Source organism: Bufo gargarizans, chromosome 1, assembly GCF_014858855.1.
Source record: "Bufo gargarizans isolate SCDJY-AF-19 chromosome 1, ASM1485885v1, whole genome shotgun sequence".
Classification (NCBI taxonomy): domain Eukaryota; kingdom Metazoa; phylum Chordata; class Amphibia; order Anura; family Bufonidae; genus Bufo; species Bufo gargarizans.
The window spans coordinates 241,987,070-242,006,439 of NC_058080.1; the positions used below are offsets into that span (position 1 = coordinate 241,987,070).

At 44.7% G+C, this 19,370-nt stretch overlaps 1 protein-coding gene across 2 annotated transcripts in view; it reads right to left on the reverse strand.

The window, feature by feature from the left end:
* STPG2 (sperm tail PG-rich repeat containing 2) overlaps nt 1-19,370 on the reverse strand; it is a 993,492-nt gene that overhangs the window by 613,978 nt on the left and 360,144 nt on the right. For both annotated transcript variants that reach the window (XM_044275675.1, XM_044275686.1), the window contains exon 12: nt 11,370-11,535. In XM_044275675.1, the coding sequence (XP_044131610.1) occupies nt 11,370-11,535 (166 nt within the window). The remainder of the gene's footprint in view (nt 1-11,369; nt 11,536-19,370) is intronic.

Below are 19,370 nucleotides of genomic sequence, written 5' to 3' on the forward strand. Positions count from 1 at the left end.
GGGTCCCAGGTCAGAGACCTGTCAATGAAGCAGGTCCCGGGAGTGTGAAGCTGGCACAGAGCTTCCTCCCATGACTCTTCTGCCCGTTCCCTGTAATGCTGCAGTGTTTCAGAGTGATAGCTATTTGTGATGAAGGAGACAGTCAGGATTTCATACTGCCATCATAAATCTCTTTACAGGTTCGCTTTTATTCCTACTCTTTGCTCACCTTGGATCATTACAGTTTATATCTAAATATAATACGCATAAATATGAGTTACTTTATAAATGCAATGCATTAGCTATCATATATAAATCCTATGTTACAGCCTGTATTCTAGTCCACAACTGTATCCTTAGGATGGTTAATATTAAAACAGTCAAGATTATCAACAGTAACGGTATACCCTTAAAATGCCACTACCATCAATATCTTTCTTATATCTTTCTTACACAATATCAGGGGGCATGTCCTTTCAGCTGACGCTCTCTCCATATCACAGCTCAGGGGATGTGTGCTTTCTTAGAGGGCATGTTCTTTCTAATTTAGCTCTTTCACGGCAACTGTCACAGCTTCTAACAGAACATACAGGTGGTGGCAGTTGAAGAATGGAACTGAGCATGTGTGACCAACTCAGTAGGTGGACATGAATAGTACTTTACAGCTTAAGCACCAGGAGATGCTATGATAATGATGAAGAGAGAATATCTCCAAGCTGGAACATTTTAGTAACAGAAAATAAATTACAAAAGTAGCTAATTTTTCATGTTGAATTACATATTGAAATAATGTTTTAGGATGGTACAACCCACTTAAATCATAAAGGGGTTATCTCATTCAGAACTTTAAATCTTAACTAAATTTTCTTTAATGGAGTTGTATCTTCTCAGACGGTGATGACATAACAGTAAGATAAGCCATTAAAGTCAGATGGGTGCAGGTCCTACCTCTGAGACCTGGAACCTATTTCCAGAATGGGCCCCTAAAAGTGAAGCTGCCCATGCCACACGCACTCATGCAACCCCATACCAACTGAGTGTTGATAACAACTTGGGTTGTCCTTGTCCTCTTTGGTCTGGATGACATGGCGTCCCAGATTTCCAAAAAGAACTTCGAATCGTGACTCGTCTGACCACAGAACAGTCTTCCATTTTGCCACACTCCATTTTAAATGATCCCTGGCCCAGTGAAAACGCCTGAGCTTGTGGATCTTGCTGAGAAATGGCTTCTTCTTTGCACTGTAGAGTTTCAGCTGGCAATGCCGGATGGCATGGTGGATTGTGTTCACTGACAATGGTTTCTGGAAGTATTCCTGAGCCCATTCTGTGATTTCCTTTACAGTAGCATTCCTGTTTGTGGTGCAGTGTCATTTAAGGGACCGGAGATCACGGGCATCCAGTAAGGTTTTATGGCCTTGACCCTTACGCACAGAGATTGTTCCAGATTCTCTGAATCTTTGGATGATGTTATGCACAGTTGATGATGATAGATGCAAAGTCTTTGCAATTTTTCGCTGGGTAACATCTTTCTGATATTGCTCCACTATCTTTCTGCGCAACATTGTGGGAATTGGTGATCCTCTACCCATCTTGGCTTCTGAGAAACACTGCCACTCTGAGAAGCTCTTTTTATACCCAATCATGTTGCCAATTGACCCAATTAGTGTTAATTGGTTTTCCAGCTCTTCGTTATGCTCAAATTTACTTTTTCCAGCCTCTTATTGCTACTTGTCCCAACTTTTTGGGGATTTGTTGACACCGTGAAAATTTGAATCAACATATTTTTCCTTTAAAATGATACATTTACTCGGATTAAACGTTTGATCTGTCATCTACGTTCTATTACAAATAAAATATTGACATTTGCCATCTCCACATCATTGCCTTCAGTTTTTATTCACAATTTGTTTAGTGTCCCAACTTTTTTGGAATCCGGTTTGTACATCCCAAAAGGTTTTACCACATATAACTTTGACCGAAATACGTCAATAAAGATTTTACCACATATAATGGAGCACGGAGATGGAGAGGGTCTTCGGATTCCCCCCGCACAATACGGATGTCTCAGAAATGAACCACTGCTCCCGAAAGCAGCTCCTGGGAAGGTCATGGAGCATCCCGGACATCCGCCAGCTATTCACCTCACTGAAGGATTATTTTGAAAGTGTGTAAAAGCCACACAGGGCCCCCATGCTGCAGATTTATCATGGAGACATCGTGGAGATTTTAGCACATATAACCGAAGCTCTGAACGCTGAATAAATTTTGTTTTTCGACAATACAATAAATATTTTACCACATATAACCACCGCCGTCATGAACTGAGAATGTATTTGTCTTTTTGTACTGAAATAGGCCACTAAACACTTTCAAGACATATAACCGCCGCCGATGTGAACTGAGAATATATTTTTCTTTTTGTACTGAAATAGGCCACTAAACGCTTTCAACACAACCACCGCACTGACTGCACTGAAATACAAAATAACACATATAACCGCCGCACTGACTGACTGCTACCGCCGCTACTTCCATGAGCCCCTGCACCACTACTTCCCAGGCAAGTAGGCTGCTGCGAAGCAGGTGCTCTATCCCAGGAACGTTTGGCTCCCGACCTCCCACTGCTGCGACCCTGCTGACTCCCAGCCATGCTTTCAACACATATAACCGCAACGTGAACTGAGAATATATTTTTCTTTTTGTGTTGAAATAGGCCAGTAAACGCTTTTAGCAGAAATAAATGCACCAGTGAAGTGCGTATATAATTTTCTTTCTGTACTGAAATAGGCCAGTAAACCCTTTTGCCACAAATAAGTGCACCAGTGAAGGGCGCATATTTTTTTCTTTCTATAATGAAATAGGCCACTGAACGCTTTTGCCACAAATAAGTGCACCAGTGAAATGTGTATATTTTTTTTCTTTCTGTACGCTTTTTCAAAATCAGGTTTTTCTAATTGCTGTCCCTAGCGCCGTCTCACGTCTCTCCCTGCGCTCAGAATGCTTGAAAATGTCTGACTCTAATATAGCCGCCGTATTTATAGGGCTGTGACATCACAGGGCTGGCTGGCTGCTGATCGGCTGCATGCATGGCATTATGGGTCAGCCAGAGTTCCTTGCCCCATGTCCGCACACATGTAGCCGCCATTGTAGGAAAAATTGCGATTTGTTACCACGAAGTGCGAGGAAATTCGCAGATTCGCTCATCTCTAGTCCTGACCATCTATCAATATTTTAAGATGTTGTACTGTATTGAAGATGACATATTAGATTTAGAAACCAATGAACTCTGGTTAATGGAGACACCATATGGCGGCACATTGAGTGCCTGTATATAGGTTCTGTAGACATGGCTGTCCTGACATGTTACCAGCTACAGTCCCCATAAGTACAGAGTTCAGTTGGCGACACATTTCCCCATAGTGAGCGTTTTTCCATCACGTCACAGCACCTACATTGTGGGATTTTTTGTGTTTTATTCTTCCATTGTTCATTTTTGAGCCCACCGGCGGATCTTTTTTACATATTGCATTTGTAACAAAGGGAAAATCAGGCAGATCTGTATTTGTGTATGGTATCCTGAAGAATTCAATACTGTTTTCCAAAAAATGACCATTATATATGTAATTAGAATCTTCATTTAAAATGAGAGTATGGTACCATTTATTCATTTGCTAAGGTCTCGGTTTTGTATGCCTGAATTCTATCCATCTGACTAACATTCATGAAATAAGCTACCTGTTGTTTTTATTTCATTCCACTGATGCGTGTTTGAACACCATTCTGCTGCAGATGATATGAACAGGACTTGGAACATAGAAAAGGACACTACTTGAAAAGAAGGTTTCCCAGGAAATGCACTTTGAAATGTTCCCTGCAGTGGTGCTGTTTGTTAAAAGCCTTGACGCTGTTACAAAGAATTCAAGAGAAGAGATTATTTTCACAAAGCCATTGAGTTTAGTGGTTGCATTTGACAAATTCTATGACATTGATGTCTTCAGTGAAACAACCAATACAGGCCCAAAACAATGGGAATGACATAAGGAAGGTTCTTCATCCTTGAAGTAACCATTTTTAAGACACATGTCCATCAAGTTCAACCTCTCAGATCAATTATACATTATTAATTATTAGAATAACTATAACAATCAATGCCATGTCTTTTAGGGCATATGACATTTACTAGCACAGCATTCATATTCAGCACCCTTCATCCTGTGTGACCTGTGTCTTCAGTGAAAGGTAACGTTCCATTGAAAGGTATGGAATAATTATTATTTTCTTTGGATGACTACTCCCTCTGCTCTCCCTTCCCCAAGTGGTAGAGATAGCAGCAGGGAGGGGGAGGGGTTGTATATAGCAGATCAGCGTGTGGAGAGAAAGATAAAAAAAATCCAAGGGCAGGTCGTAGATAAGGAAGAGAATACACAAGGCAGTTTGCAGGGTGAGGGCAGCAGCATCCTGAACACACAGATCCAGCATGCATTATGAGAAGGGACACACTCCCAGGAGAAAGTCTGAGACTTCCACAATGAAACCTTTTTAGCAAAGGTAACCACTAACATATGTAAAAATAATTTTTCTCATGTCAAAGGTATCCATCGACTTTAATTGCATATTTATATACGTCCACTGTACTCATTAAGGGAGCACTCTCCCTGCCCCATTGTCATGGAACCATGAACCAGACGTACAACAGAGATGAGTGGAAATAAGAAGGCTTTATTGGAAATCAAGCCGTAGCAAAAGTCCAAACGGATGGCTAAACCGAAGCAGGGTCTTGCGTAGACAGAGGTCAGGAACCAGGAGGGTGGTCAGACGAAGCCAGGATCAGGAACCAACGGGGTAGTCAGACGAAGCCAGGATCAGGAACCAACGGGGTAGTCAGACGAAGCCAGGATCAGGAACCAACGGGGTAGTCAGACGAAGCCAGGATCAGGAACCAACGGGGTAGTCAGACGAGGCCAGGATCAGGAACCAGAAGCAGCAGCAGTCTTAGAATCATGTGAACACAGGAGGACCAAGCAAGGAACTGAAGCCACAGACCTTCTATATATATGAGCTAGGCATCCAGCTCCTCCCAGTGGGAAGGAGGAGCCGCAGGGTGGGAGGCTACAAGAAACCCAGAAACCAAGATGGTCGCCAGCACATGTCAAACGAAGGAGAACAGTGAGAAGGTAAGACCATGACAGTACCTCCCCCTCAAGGGCCCCTCCTCCACGGAGTAAGGAACGGTTTCAGAGGGAAGCGTGCGTGGAAGGCTCGGAGCAACGCAGGAGCATGGACATCTGCGGAGGGAACCCAGGAACGCTCCTCTGGACCATAACCACGCCAATGGACCAAAAACTGCAACCGACCGCGGACCAGGCGTGAGTCCAGGATATTGCTCACCTCATATTCCTCACGATTGCCCACTTGGACCGGACGGGGCCGAGGAACCGAGGAAGTGAAACGATTACACACCAATGGCTTCAACAGGGAGACATGAAACACGTTGGAGATCCGCATGCCAGGAGGAAGCGCAAGGGCATAGGCTACCGGGTTTACCCTGTGAAGCACTCGGAAGGGACCAACAAAGCGAGGCGCCAGCTTGGGAGTGGGCACTCGAAGGTTGAGGTTGCGGGTGGACAACCATACACGGTCTCCGACCTGGTAGGAAGGAGCGGGCGCTCGTCTGCGATTAGCCTGGAGTCTCTGGCGTTGCGCAGAGACCTCAAGGGACCTCTGGATCTGTACCCAAGAAGTACGTAGGACGGAAAGGTGATCCTCCACAGCCGGAGTATCCTGGGGAGAGAATACCTCCGGTAACACGGCAGGTTGGAACCCATAATTGGCCATGAAGGGAGACGTCCCAGAGGAAGAGTTCACCGCCGTGTTCCTGGCAAACTCAGCCCAAGGCAGGAGGTCAACCCAATTGTCTTGGTGATCGGAGACATAGCAACGAAGGAATTGCTCCAAGGCCTGATTGGATCGTTCTGCGGCCCCATTGGACTGAGGGTGGTAGGCCGAGGAGAAAGAGAGATGAATCCCCAACTGGGAGCAAAAGGCGCGCCAGAACCTGGACACAAACTGACTCCCCCGATCCGACACAATCTCCTTGGGCAAACCGTGCAACCGGAAGACCTCCCTGGCAAAAATCGAGGCCAACTCTTGTGCAGAGGGTAACTTCTTGAGAGGAACACAGTGGCACATTTTGGAAAACCGATCCACAATCATGAGAATGACCGTATGGCCTCGGGATGCAGGGAGGTCCACAATGAAATCCATCCCCAGGTGTGACCATGGACGCTCCCCGGTGGCTATGGGTTGCAAAAGGCCCAACGGAAGGTGCCGAGGGGACTTACTCTGGGCACAAACGGAGCATGCCGCTACATATGCGGCGATGTCGGAACGTAGAGAAGGCCACCAGAACAGACGTGAAACCGCCCAGGACAGCTGATTCTTTCCAGGGTGCCCCGCGGCCTTGGAGTTATGGTAGGTTCGCAACAACCGAGTGCGCAACTCCTCAGGCACAAAACATCTGCCGTTGGGTCTCCCAGAGGGAGCACCAGATTGAGCCGCCAAAATCTGCTCACCCAGAGGAGAGGTCAGGCTGGTGCGAATAGCGGCCAGGATCTGATTCGGGGGTATGACCGTAGTCGGAATCGACTCCTCCCCGGACAGCTCGGAGTACTGCCGTGATAAGTCATCCGCTCTGATGTTCTTGGAGCCGGGTAGGTAGGAGACCACGTAATTAAAACGTGACAAGAACAGAGCCCATCTGGCCTGACGTGTTGTCAATCTCTTGGCCTCAGAGAGGTAGGTCAGATTCTTGTGGTCCGTCAGGATGAGAACCGGAACCACCGAGCCCTCGAGCAAGTGCCTCCATTCTTTAAGGGCCTGCACGATGGCCAATAACTCCCTGTCACCAATCTGATAGTTGCACTCCGCGGAAGACAGTTTCCGGGAGTAAAACCCACAAGGAAGCAGAGGACCCTCTGGTGTTCTACGCTGAGACAGGAGGGCGCCTACTCCCGTCTCAGACGCGTCCACCTCGAGGACAAAAGGCAACCCAGGGTTGGGATGCGACAGAATCGGAGCCGACACAAAGGCGGACTTTAGAGCCTCAAAAGCTCGGATGGCCTCGAGCGGCCAGACCTGAGGATTACTGCCCTTCCTGGTCAGATCCGTGAGAGGCTTGGCTAGCATGGAAAAGTCCCTGATGAACTTCCGATAATAATTGGCGAAGCCCAAAAAGCGCTGCAGGGCACGAAGCCCACTGGGCTGGGGCCACTGTAAGACAGCCGAAACCTTCTCAGGATCCATGGAGAACCCCTCAGCGGAAATGATGTAACCTAAGAAGGTTACCTGGGATCGGTGAAATTCGCATTTCTCAAGCTTACCGAACAGCTTGTTCTCTCGTAAGCTTTGCAACACTCGTCTGACATCCAGAATGTGGGCCTCCATGGATGCAGAATATACCAAGATGTCATCCAAATAGACCACCACACACTGCTGCAACAGGTCACGGAAAACATCGTTGATGAATTCCTGGAAGACTGCGGGCGCATTGCACAACCCAAAGGGCATAACCAAGGATTCATAATGACCGGTCCTGGTGTTAAACGCGGTCTTCCACTCATCGCCCGCCTTGATCCTTACCAGGTTATATGCCGCCCTCAGGTCGAGTTTGGTAAAGACCGTGGCCCCTTTGAGGCGATCGAACAGCTCGGAAATCAAGGGTATCGGGTAAGCGTTCTTGATCGTGATGCGATTGAGACCCCTGTAATCGATGCAAGGCCTCAACTCGCCGCCCTTCTTTTTCACAAAGAAAAATCCAGCCCCTGCCGGGGACGAGGATTTGCGAATGTGTCCGCGTGAAAGCGCCTCCCTCACGTACTCCTCCATGGCCTCATTCTCCGCTACCGACAGTGGATAGACTTTGCCACGAGGAGGAACGGCACCGGATTGTAACTCTATTGCACAATCGTATGGGCGGTGCGGGGGTAGGGCAACCTCGCGCACCTTATCGAATACATCCCGGTACTCTTCGTATTCAGGAGGCAACAGAGAGTCCGAGGAAGTACACAGCAACTTGACAGGCCCATGGATGCAACTAGCCCCACACTGCGGTGACCACGAGAGGATCTCGACCGATCTCCAATCGAAAGTCGGATTATGCTTCTGGAGCCAGGGGTACCCCAAGACCACCGAGTAGTGTGGAGACGAAATAACCTGGAGACAGACCGACTCTCTGTGAACGGCACCAATGGCTATCCCCACTGGAAGGGTCTCATGAGTCACGTGTGGCGGCAGAAGGGGTCTGCCGTCTATCGCCTCAAGAGCCAGTGGGGAACCTCGAGGCTGCAGAGGAATGGAATTGGCGGCAACGAACACTCTATCAATGAACAAACCACCAGCACCAGAGTCCACCAACGCCTGGGTCGTCACCGAGCCCCCGACCCAGGAGAGGACAACCGTGATCAGTGGTTTGTCAACACGGGAAACCGGGGACGAGGAGACTCCACCCAAGATCTGCCCCCGACAGGACCTCAGGTGCGAGCGTTCTCCCGGACGGTTCGGACATGCCAACCGAAAATGCCCACCGAGACCACAGTACATGCATCGGCCCTCGCGTCTCCGGAGTACCCTCTCCCCCTCAGACAGGCGAGCAAACCCCCGCTGCATGGGTTCACCCCCAGACAAGTCATCCCCAGGAGGCGTGGGAGGAGAGGGAGGCACGGGTGGGACAGCAAACGTAGGCGCCAATCTGTTAGGAGACCTCCGCAGGCTCTCCTTAAAGGAAGGTCTCTCCCTGAGTCTGGTGTCAATCAAAATCAGGAAAGAAATAAGAGACTCGAGCTCCACTGGTAGGTCCTTAGCTGCAACCTCATCCTTCAAGGCATCCGAGAGACCATGAGAGAAAGCAGCGACCAGAGCCTCATTATTCCAGCCCACCTCTGCTGCCAGGGTACGAAACTCAATGGCGTATTCAGCTACGGATCGTGAACCCTGTCTGATGGACATAAGGAGCTTCGCAGCAGAGGCAGCACGAGCCGGCACATCGAATACCTTCCGAAGAGAAGCAACAAAACCGGAAAACTCGGCAACCACCGGATTGTTGTTCTCCCATAAAGGGCTGGCCCAGGCCAAGGCCTTGTCCGAGAGCAGCGAGATCAAGAAGCCCACCTTTGATCTCTCAGTAGGAAAGGCATGTGGCAGCAACTCGAAATAAATGCCCACCTGGTTAAGGAAACCTCGGCACTGAGTTGGCTCTCCCCCAAAGCGCTGTGGAAGGGGGGCAGAACCGGTCATACCCCGAGACACCGCAGGCGCAGCAACAGGTGTCGGGGTAGACTCTGGCGCAACAACCGGAGCGGCAGTAGGAGCGGGCCCAGGAGCGACAACCGACCCATCGGTAACGGAAGCGAAATGAGCCGTGCGTTCAAGCAGGGTTTGCAACGCCACAGCGAACCGACCCAACAGGTGATCCTGCTGATCAAGTCTGGCAACCAGCGTAGGTAGCGAGGATGGCCCTGTACCGTCAGAATTCATGGCTTGGTCCTAATGTCATGGAACCATGAACCAGACGTACAACAGAGATGAGTGGAAATAAGAAGGCTTTATTGGAAATCAAGCCGTAGCAAAAGTCCAAACGGATGGCTAAACCGAAGCAGGGTCTTGCGTAGACAGAGGTCAGGAACCAGGAGGGTGGTCAGACGAAGCCAGGATCAGGAACCAACGGGGTAGTCAGACGAAGCCAGGATCAGGAACCAACGGGGTAGTCAGACGAAGCCAGGATCAGGAACCAACGGGGTAGTCAGACGAAGCCAGGATCAGGAACCAACGGGGTAGTCAGACGAGGCCAGGATCAGGAACCAGAAGCAGCAGCAGTCTTAGAAGCATGTGAACACAGGAGGACCAAGCAAGGAACTGAAGCCACAGACCTTCTATATATATGAGCTAGGCATCCAGCTCCTCCCAGTGGGAAGGAGGAGCCGCAGGGTGGGAGGCTACAAGAAACCCAGAAACCAAGATGGCCGCCAGCACATGTCAAACGAAGGAGAACAGTGAGAAGGTAAGACCATGAGACCCATCACGACTATCAGCTGTGTCAATGGGCTGCTATGTATTTGGTGGGAATTTAAGGGCTAACTTTCCCCTCATGAACATAGTTGACCTATAACTATGAATCTACTCTATTCTTTGATCCTGAAATACAGTGTCCTCACCTGTCCCTAGAGTATGCTGTCTTCTGTCAGAACAGCTTATCTGATCAACGATCCACTTGACATTTCCTAATTTCGATCATGTTATAATTTCCTCTTTAGTTGACCTCAAACAAAGGTCTATTATAAGGTAACTATTACTTTATTGAGGTTTGCACTAATCAGACATGAGTATTAAACTGAGTATCCCTTCTAATGACAAGTCGTAGGCTTTAATTTCAAAGTAGGCTAAAGGAACAACACTACTATTCTGAAGATATCAAAATGGCTGCCATAACTCCAATAGGTATGTAGACACTGCAACATATCATGCATGCTCTTCTTCATATGTCTAGTTGTCACAATGCATTTTTAAAGGGTTTTTGGGGGGCCATAAATCTGCATGGTTTTGGCTCCCAGCACTTGAATGGGGAAAAGCTGTAGTACAGCTGTAATAGCAGGCACTACTACTGCCAAATGTACAAAGCTGTGCCTGATAAATAATAAAGGGGAACTATAGTCAGCCAACTGGCGAGTGCCAGGATTTAGAACCCACTGATATCATATTGATGTCCTATTCTAAAGAGGAAAACCAGAAATACCATTTATAGTCTCTCATCAGTTCAATGGAAAACATAGAACATAAGAGATCTCGTTTCACTGAATCATTTCATGAGAATATTTTGTATTACGACAACATGGCCACATCATCAGGACAATCCCTTTTCGCTCAAGCAGCTACCCTATAATTAACTGGTGGGATTCTTAGTGATCAAATGTTATCAATGAGGAAGAGGTGGGCACCTATACTCATTTAAATGAATTGATGTATGGTTGTGGTCTTGAGAAATCCTCCAGAGATAGATCTCCTCTTTACAGCAGTTGTGCTCTCCGGAAAATAAAAGGGAGTATTGTACTTTGCCATAAACCACTTATTATGATGTCCATTTGCAACATTTTGTGGAACTTGTGGCCTAGGAAATTTTGGCTACTGCTAGAAAGTCAAGTTTACAAGGTTTTTCTTCGAAGAAAAATATGTAGACATGCGCATTAAATGTCCAGACAGCTTTTTCCTCAGTTTTTCTTACATAAAGAATAAATGTTCTCCATGTACAAAATCTTCCATTTTATGAACAGTTAAACTAGAACTTAGCAGTATCCTAGGTATGTGCTGCTACATGGGAACTTTGCAGAAATGTGACTTACCTGGCACCAGAAAAACATTCTGCACAGTAAAATCTCTTGGAACCACGCTGAGGAAAGAACCTTGCTTTCTTTTAGCTTGCAATGTCCTTGGTGGCCTGTATCTAGGTTTGCCATGAAGCTTCTCATAGGATTCCGAAACATTATAGGAGCCAGGTGGTGGTATATCCTAAAATGCAAAGTATATGAAAATATATGTCAAATTAACCGAAAATATCTACACATAGTTTCAAATAGAAGCAAGTTGGGAGTTAATCTACCGCTACGTATGTTAGCTATTTTTCTAACAGTGCTTAATATGAAAATGAGTGAGTCAAAGACCAGAAATCTTAAATTATGTATAACACAGCCATTGCCTGGAATCCCGAATGACATAGACCTAATCTGGATATTTCATTACATAGTGTCACTGTTTTGACATAATTCTTAATAACCAGACAGGAAGCATTTTAGTTTTTGACCTCAATGACTAAAATACTATATTAGTTGTCAGACTATTGCTTAATGACTAAGAGGTCACATTATAGGATGCAATTACTCACTGAGGTAGACTGGATACGTTTCTACATAGTCTGCTCATAGTATGAAGTTAAGTAGCTTCCGCAAGACATTATTATCTTAATTAGAGTAAAATATTCCCATATACTGTGTTCATGTAAATACTTGTGGGTAAGAAATCTTATGTACGCAGTGGTGTTATATCCATGGACCCATATGGAGGTGCATGGACTCAAGACACAGACCTATCACTGTCATGTGGTGCTCCTGTGCTGGGAAATAGTCCCATAACACATCATGCACTGGAGCAAGCCTCCAACCTCCATATAAGTGAACAAAGTTAGTTTTTAGACATAGTTTAAAAAAAAAAACTTTTTAGAGATATTACAGAGCAACAGTGGAATCCATTATTTAAATATATTCTACAGTTTTTAAACCAGCACCTGGATATGAATATTTTTGTAATTGCATACATTTAAAATTTTTGCATAACCACTGAGTTATTCAATAAAATGTATAGCGCCACCTGCTATTGATTTATTATTTCTTTGACCTGCTCACTGAGATGGCCGCACATGCTCAGTTTCGTCCTTCAACTGGCTCCTGAGCTGTGATAGGGAGAGCATGGACACGCCCCCTTAGCTGCAGCAGGAAAGACACTCCCCTTGAGCTTTCAGCTTGATATAAATCTAGCAGAGCAATTAACGGGGAGATCTCTGGATCCATGTGAGGTACAGGGCTGGTTCTAGCTTTGTTGGAATGAGATTGTCATGTACTATATAATGTTTACATTTTCATTTGTTTGACATTAATCATGGGATAATTACTTTAAGGCTACATTCACACGTCAGTATTTTCCTATATCCCGATTTTCGGTCCGTTTTTTGCGGATCCGTTGTTCCTGAAAATGTTTCCATATGTCATCCGTTTTTTGCGGATCCGCAAAAAACGGAAACATGTATAAAGTTCAATAATCAAATAAAGTTGTTTGGATTTCTTTGAAAAAAATTTGAAAAAAAAAATAAAATAAAAATTGGGTTATGTGTTTCCAGGAACGGATTCCGCATAAAACGGATGACATACGGAATGACATCCGAATGTCTTCCGTTTTTTGCGGATCCATTGACTTTGTATTGTACCAGGATCCAAATTTTGCGGACAAGAATAGGACATGTTTTATATTTAAACGGACATGCGGAACGGAACAACGGAAACGGACAGCACACATTGTGCTGTCCGATTTTTTTCCAGGACCCATTGAAAATGAATGGGTCCAGATCTGGTCCTGATCTGTTCCGCAAAAAACGGAACAGATCAGGAAAGAAAAAATGGACGTGTGAATGGACCCTTAGGACAATAAATATCATGATAGGCCTGCTGGACTATTGTACCAATCAGAGCAAAAAAATGGTTAAGAGCAGCTAATAGCATAGTTATCAGCATTCATGAACACATAGCAATGTCAACCATCAGTAATAGGGGCAGGAAGAAGAAGGGGGTAGCAGTCTCCTCATGAATACAGAAGACTCATAACTGTGCAGTAGGAACTATTAAAGAGGTTTTGCAAGACTATCATTTTGATGGTCTTTCTTTAGGATAGGCCATCAATATTAGATCAGTGGAAGTACAACTCCAGGCACCTCGTTGATCAACTTTTCTGAAGGCTCCACTTTTTCGTTGTTGATTATCAGGTACAGTATATTTGGATAGGATACGCCATCAATACTGTAGTCCAAAAAATCTCTTAAACCAAAAGGAACATCATTTTTCAGTTATTTGTCCTCTCTGCTGAGTAGACATTTTATTATAGTATGTGCCCTCCTGTATCATTACACAGCACACGGTTTTTTCAAAGGACCGTCAATTGAAATAGATCTAGAAGTATATGTGGCTTGAGAAAATGTGGATGTTTCTAGCAGATTATGTATTCCTGGACAGCAATGCAATTTGCAATGATCCACAGAACTATAGTTTGAGAGATGTAATCTGGCCACACATGTGAAGCATGAGAAAAGCATCATGTACATGAAACATACAGAAGGTCATTTATTATACTGAAATACAAATTAGGCGTTTCTCAGGCACAGATGGCAGCACGGCAGTTAGTTGTGCCGCCATCTGTGACTTTTCCCAGCTCACGCCAGGTCTAAAATTGTGGGCGGGGAAGGGGACGGGCTGGTAGGAAGCTGTCTTGCATTTAGAACTAGCAGAGGATCCACCAAAGTTATAGCCTCTTCATAACTTCAGCGGATCCACCACCAGCTTAGGGGTTTATTAAGTCTTAATAAATGTGCTCCATAGTTACCAGAGATACTACCTGCAGGTAGTGATTTCTATAGTCAAGATGGTGGACAGAAGATGGACTTTTCTCTGCTAAAATGACAGCTATAGAGTTCATGGGGGGGGGGGGTAGAAGAACATAGTGATATGTGAGCTACGGGCAGTGGGAAGAATTTTCTTTAAAGGGAACCTGTCACCAGGATTTTGTGTATAGAGCTGGGGACATGGGCTTCTAGATGGCCGCTAGCACATCCGCAATATCCAGTCCCCATAGCTCTGTGTGCTTTTATTATGTTAAAAAAATGATTTGATACATATGCAAATTAACCTGAGATGAGTCCTGTCCCTGAGATCAGTCCAGCGCGAAGGAGCGCAGCACCGCCCCGCATCCTCAGAATCTCCTCCTTGCTCCCCGATCATTTTTTTTTACACAATAAAAGCACACAGAGCTATAGGGACTGGGTATTGCGGATGTGCTAGCGGCCATCTAGCAACCCATGTCCTCAACTCTATACCCAAAATCCCGGTGACAGGTTCCCTTTAAGCTAGGTAAGCAAATTGAATGACCAATATTACTGATATAGGTCAATTAAAAGTGAAATCATTGTAAAAGCTAAATGTGATGCTGTACAGCAGACAGCACAATAATGCTTTTATTTTAAATATAGTGACATTTCGATGATTTAAATACATTTTTTACCTTTATTATGGCAGCAAAGTAATTATCTCTGAGAGGATTCATGGTTTCTGGAACAGTGATGTGACATTTAGTTTTAAAAGTGTGGCGTTTACACTGAATAAATAAATGCACTTTATGCCCAAGTGTAAAATAAAAGATGGAAGAGGTTCATGAGCTCAGATATACATGGCAAATCAAGAATGTGACAATTGATTAAAAAGATATTTCTTACTTTATGGAACATACACTTCTAGCATCAGTGTCATAGGGAAAATAATGACCCCAATAATAGCAATAGCTGAGGAAAAGGTGAGACACTGCATCCAAATGTGAATTCTACAGAAAGACAGACATATATGAGATAGATAGATAGATAGATAGATAGATCAGTAGATAGATAGATTGGGGGGCATCTATGGGGCATTTGTTATTGGCACATAATTGGGGGGCATCTATGGGGGCACATCTTACTGGCACGTTATTAGGAGGCGCTATGGGGGCATCTACGGGGGCACTTCTTACTGGTACATTATTGGTGTCACTTCTTACTGGCATATTATTGGGGGCACTATGGGGGCATCTACTGAGGCCACAAAGAAGGGGTATTTTATATAAGGAAAAGGGGGAGAGCAACACTATGGGGGCTTCTACTGGTCCAAAAGAAGGGGTATTTTTTATGGGGGGCTCTGTATAGGGACATTTTATACCTGGGCACATTATGGTGGGTACTATCAAGAAGGGTAGAGAGGAGTACTAAGGGGTATTAGTGGGGGGCACTAAGAAGGGGTATTTTATTATTGCAAATTATGGTGGACACTGAGGGCATCTACTGGGGCACTATATATGGGGCATTTTATACTGGTACATTATAGGGAGCACTAGGAAGAAGGGGAATAGGAGCACTATGGGGGCATTTATTGGGGGCACTATATAGTGTTATTTTATACTGGCACATTATGGGGGCACTATGGGGACATTAGCTCCACTGGGGGCATTACAATTGAGTATTTTTTGCACTGGCACATTATAAGGAGAATTATTAATACTGGGGGGCATTATGATGGGCTTTATTACTACTGGGGCCTATGGGGAACATGATTACTAGTATGGGCACTATAGGAGCAATATTACTTCTGGGGCACAGTGGGGACATGTTGGGGGCACTCTAGAAGCACTATTACTACCATTTGTGCTCTAGCAGAGAATTATTCCTATTGGTGGGACTATTACTGTGGGGGCACCTTGGCACAGTATCAGCTTACCACAATTATTTTTGGGGGACGTTATGTTTACACTATTAGTGTCAGGAGCACTATTTGCTGGGCGTAGTTATTTTAGGGCACTGTGTGCCAATAATCATTGAAGGCCCAAAGTAATATAATTCATTTTATTATAATAAATACATAACATATCATGATGTACATAAAAATAGAAAAAGCGGAGAAAGAGCCAGCAGAAAGTCACATGCCATAATCCACTGGCCTATGCCGCTGCCACCCACCAAGAGTTGTAAAACATGTCAGGCACACAGATTATACATGCATAAATTATCCAGTAACAAAAAATGATATCAATGAAAATATGACATAAAATTATCATCTTAATAAATAACAGTCCCAAAGGGAACAAAACTCTAAAGTGAAACCTATCACTCAGATAGAGACAATAGCCAAAGACAGAGATTCAGCAGCGGCTAAGTGTAGGAACAAGAGAGAGGATTAATCCCTCAAGAAATAATAGTGCAAGACCCTATAGTTAAAGGGTGAACTGAGCCAGATAGTGATAGATAATCACTGTATACCGCAAGACATGATGGGGGGTGAAGAAAGCAGCACAGGTCAGGATACGAACCTCGACGTGCGTTTCGCCTAAGCTTCGTCGGGAGGTAAGAGGTTCCTATCCTGACCTGTGTGAATAATTTTTTGTGTCTGTGTGTTGTGGTGGAGGGTGTGATTGCATGCTAGGGTGTGGGAAGGCGGGATATATCTATTATCTATCTAATATCTTTCTATTATCTATCTATCTAATATCTATCTATCTATCTATCTATTAGTAAATTCTTGCCCAGGGTCCAATCAATATTAAAGACGGCACTGGATCTGTCAGCTTTCCCAAACTGAAAGTACTGCCCATGCTGCCCACCCGCTTCACTATGGGCTCCTCGGCAGTCGGCAGCCAAGTGAATCTTCTCCCGCCCACCCCAGCTGCTATTGGCTGTGAGGGAGAGGGCAGCACTGCCATTGGCTGCCTGTCAGCAGAGCCTGCAGAGGCAGAAAAGAATGCGGCTTGGGGATTTAACATCAGAAAACATTGTTGCGCGCCCCTCCCCCTGCCACCACGCCTAGAGGAAGAAGACACAAGGACAGAGCACATCAGAACTGTAAGTACCTTTTCTATCTGCGATGCACCCCTAACCAGCGCCCCCTGCGTTACATGCACCCCTGACCAGTGCCACCTGCGTTACATGCACCCCTGACCAGCGCCCCCTGAGTTACTGACCAGCGCACCCTGCGTTACATGCACCCCTGACTAGCGCACCTTGCGTTACAAGCACCCCTGACCACAGGGAAAGCAGGTTGGGTTCAGTCAGGGCTCACTGTGTGTGTGTGTTTCCCTGCCTACTGTGCTGATAAGAAGTACTTTCTTGAATAAAGTGGCTTGGGATTTTCTATTTACCACTGCGATGCTGTGGCCTTCTTCTTTTGGATATGTGCCCAGACAATTGTTCTGGTGACCACATGGACAGTCTGTTTGCTAAACTTCCATTCTGTTTGTATTAGATAAATAGATAGATAGTATAGATACCATATACACAGATATTAGATAGATAGATAGATAGATAGATAGATAGATAGATAGATAGACAGACAGATGACCTATAATGAGATATGTCAATGACATAGCTGCCATCAGTTCCAAATTTAACAGGAGTATTGTGAATTTTCAGAGACAACCCCGACACATTTGCCTTGTCGATGCTTGAAAATCGGTAGGGTTTACGTAAACCCCACCCAAAAGTGCTTGTTCCTGGATGGATTTGGGGTATGCATGGGTGGAGCATAAATGCCCTGAAGTCACAAAACAAATATTGGTAACCAGTCAAAGTATGGACACACCTTTTCATTCTATATTTTAGTTTTGTATTTTGTATATTGTAGATTCATATTGAACACATGAAATCGATGAAGGAACACATATAGAGTTAAGTAGTAAGCAATAAAGTGTTAAACCAGAATATGTTTTCAATTTCTATAGATATTGGGCCATACCAATGTTTAATTTGAAGGTGGTATGATACTACACTGGTAAAAGTACTGTAGCCAGGGCCATAATCAGAGCCTGGCAAATGGAGGAGGCAGGGCCCACTGCTGGTCTCTGCTCTGCATTTACAAAGTAGAAAGAAGATAACACTAGTCTGCTGTGTTCTTTCATACTGTGCAGATTTTTTAACACAAGAATTAGGTGGAAGGATTGTCCCAGCACTCTGACTGTGCTAAGAGGATCCCTCTACATATTCCTAGCCTCTCCTTTTATGTGGTCTCTCTTAAAGGAAATGTTATCTGCCAGTTAATATCAGATAGTGACACATCTTTTTTCAAATCTGTTTTGATTTTATGATTGCAGATTATGTATTCTATAGCCTGAACATGATTATTGGGGCGGCCCTCTTGCCTGAGCTGTTAACATTTAGAGAGCATTAAGAAAATCGTTTTACGGCAGCCTCATGGGCCATAGACACAATGGCTTGGAGCTGACCCTGTTGACTTCTAAGGGAAGGTTTTCTAGGCACGCTCTGTGACCTGTGCAGAGGCCATTGTACAATGAAAGAATAGATAACCTTTGACAATCACCTATTGTGAATGGTGGATCCTGTCTTATCTATACACAGAGGTGATATCATTACAGGCAGGATTAGAATGACAGATAAGCAGGTAACTGCTGTAAAGTGATCTGTAGAAGTGGTGCCGATTATTAGGCTTATTGGCCAGTGCTAGTGCTAGTGGCTAGTGATATAGAAAACTAAAAATGACATCATTATAAATTATTAAAAAAAAAATTTTTGCATAAACAATAGTTCATTCTGATTCCCTTTACTGCTCAAATTTTGGACTTTTTCCTTGTCAATGAGGGGAAGAAGCTACAGTGCTATCCATGAGGATTTTCTCTTCCTAAAGACCTCAATGTGCTCAATGTGCTCAATGTGATAACTAGAGATGAGCGAATCGAATCAGACGAAGTAGAATTCGATCCGAATTTCAGGAAAAATTTGATTTGCAACAAATGCGAATTTCCTTGCGCTTCGTGGCATCGAATCGCAATTTTTCCTAAAATGGTGACTACAGGTGTGAGGACATGGGGCAAAGAAAATCTGGGAAGGCTGGCTGATCCATGATCCATGATGCCATGCATGCAGCCAATCAGATATAAATACGGCGGCCATCTTAGAGTCAGACATTTTCTAGTCTTCGCTAGGGACAACAATAGGAAAAAACCTCATTGTAAAAAAAAACTGAAAAAACTATTTATAAGTGCAGGGAAAGGATAGG